A 2,379-nucleotide genomic window follows, 5' to 3' on the forward strand; every position below is an offset into this window, starting at 1 on the left:
TGTGGGATGGGGGGTGGGGGGGATTTGGAAAAATCAGACAGGTCAAGGACCAGGGGTCTAGATGCTCCCAGCTACTAACTCTCAGACCAAGAGTATATGGAGGGCAGGAAGTCAGGGTCCTTCTCTTAAGCTATAGTTATGAGGACCTATGTGCTCATGTAGTATCTGTTCAGGCATTTGTTCAACAAAGATTTATTGAGCACTTTCTGTGTGCCAGGCACTATGCTAGTCACCGGGGATACAATAGTGAACAACACAGACACAATCCCCTTGCCCTCATGGAGCTCACATTCTAGTGGAGGAAGATGGGCAATAAACAAGTAGACCACACAATAAGGTGATTTCAGATTGTATTAAGTACAAGGATGGGAAGCATACTGGCAGCTGTGATAGAGACTCATAAGTGGTCCTACCTAAAGTGGTTAGGAAAGGTGTCTTGGAGGGGGTGACATCTGAGCTGAGACCCAAAAGATGAGGAGCAAACTAGGTGGAGGACTAGGGGAAGAGCTAGCTACAAGGCAGAAGGCAAAGCAAATGCAAAGGCCCTAAGTAGGGTGGGAGTGCTCGTGGGTGTTTTGGGATCTGAAAGAAGAAGCTACATTAAAGTATGAGTAGCCCCCTCCACACAGCATCTGTCAAGGGGAGCTTGGAAAACCAGCAGAAGCAACAAGCAGGGTAGGGTGTTAAGGGCCTGTTGTCAGACTGGCTATCTCCAGTCCACAAGGAGGGAGTTCCCTGAAATCTCCCAGAGGCTCCATGACTAGCCCAAGGTCATGACAGCCCAAGGGGCTCATCCTTTCATTGTTTTATGCTTCACTAGTGCTACCTGGTGCTGGCTACCATCCCAAAGACCTGTGGAGCCAGATGTGAGTCCTGAAAGCCCTCAGGCTCAACAACTCCTTTAGTCCCAGTGGAAGGCAGAGCAGATGTGCACTGCTCTTTCTCCATGGCTCCTGAGCTTAGGCCCAATGAGAATGTCCCCATATGGAGGAGGCCTGCTGGGCTCCTCAGACACTTAAGGCTGTGCAGTTCACAGGCCTCTTCAGGCAGTAGTCTGTGGCCCCAGCCTGACTTAGAGCTGCTCCACCTCTGCAAATCTGAGCAACCATTCTGATTTATCCCCACAAACAACCTCATGGCCCACAGCTTTCTAGCTCTGCTACAACTGGTTTCTGCCCTTCTGACCTTTCTGCTGTCTCCCTCAACCCACCTCTCAAGCCCTTCTCCTCCAGTCTGACCCCCAAGACCCACATCTTCACCTTTCTCTCTCATCAGCACCTTCTGCTCCTCCCTTCCCTTGTCTTCCTACCACACACACCTGGCACAACCCCAACCTTGGATCAATCCACCCGTCCCTCTTTTTTTTTTTTTTTTTTTTCCACTCATACTCCAGGCCTGCTGAATAGTACAGGAGAAAATCACATAAGCAGAAGGCTTGGCATTACTTTCATGGTCTCCAGCCTGAGTTTGGGATAGTGGAAAGACCGTAGACTTTGGACTCAGATCTGGTTTTGAATTCAGATTCCATAGTGGCTGTGCGACCTTGGGCAAATTATTTAACTTCTCTGAGTCTCAGTTCCCTCCCTTCCAACAAAATGGGGCTAACATATCTACTTAACAGAGGGCTCCTGAAGGTGAAATGAGAACCTATGTTAAGCACCCAGTTCCGTGCCTTGCACAATGTAGGCACTTGGATAATGGGAGACTCCTTTACTCCCATTCCCCCAACTAAACTCCCCCAACCAATCCCCACTTCTGTCTTGCAATACTGTCTCTGTTTCTTGAAGTGCTTCCTCTCCCATTAGCCTCAACAGATAGAAGAGAAAGGGGTCGGCAGGGTTGATGGGCACCAGGGACAGAAAGAAGAGTCAGGGAACAGAGGTTGAAAGGACTGGACAGGAGGTGGAGGGATAAGGGGAGGGAATTGGGGTTGAGGGGACCCAAGGAGTCAGGGTGAGCGGGCAGCCCTGAGGTGGGGCTTGGAGAGCCCGAGAACAAGAACCCGCTCCCAGTACCAGGCCTTTGGCCCGAGCTCCCATGCCTTCTTGATCACTCACCAGGCCGAGGCTGCGAGCCCTCCAGGTGGTAGGAGAAGCGCAGGGCCCGGTGGTGCTGTGGACTGGGGCCGCAGGGCAAGACCCGGGGCCCTGGAGCAGGACCCAGGTTGGTGTCCGAGGGTCCGGCAAACTGGGGATCCAGTGGGCCGCCAAGAGTGGAGCCTGAGCCTCTGCGCACGGGTAGTCCGGGCTCCGAGGTTCCAGGGTCCGAGTCGGCACAGGCCAATGGAGCTGCGCCTGGGGGATTAGTGGCCGGGTGTTGGGGATCCGAAGGCCCGGCGCCCCCCGGGACTCGGTGGCCATGCATGGTCCGGGCCTGGGC

The 2,379-nt window shown here is 53.3% G+C and overlaps 1 protein-coding gene across 1 annotated transcript in view; it reads right to left on the minus strand.

Annotated features, from left to right (window-relative positions):
• The window catches only part of Fgd1 (FYVE, RhoGEF and PH domain containing 1), a 42,506-nt gene extending 40,127 nt beyond the window's left edge, over nt 1–2,379 (minus strand). Inside the window, exon 1 of the mRNA XM_015506548.2 lies at nt 2,058–2,379. Coding sequence (XP_015362034.1) covers nt 2,058–2,364 — 307 coding nt within the window. The 5' untranslated portion in view covers nt 2,365–2,379. The remainder of the gene's footprint in view (nt 1–2,057) is intronic.

The sequence above is a fragment of the Marmota marmota genome, unplaced genomic scaffold (assembly GCF_001458135.2).
Source record: "Marmota marmota marmota unplaced genomic scaffold, marMar, whole genome shotgun sequence".
NCBI lineage: Eukaryota > Metazoa > Chordata > Mammalia > Rodentia > Sciuridae > Marmota > Marmota marmota.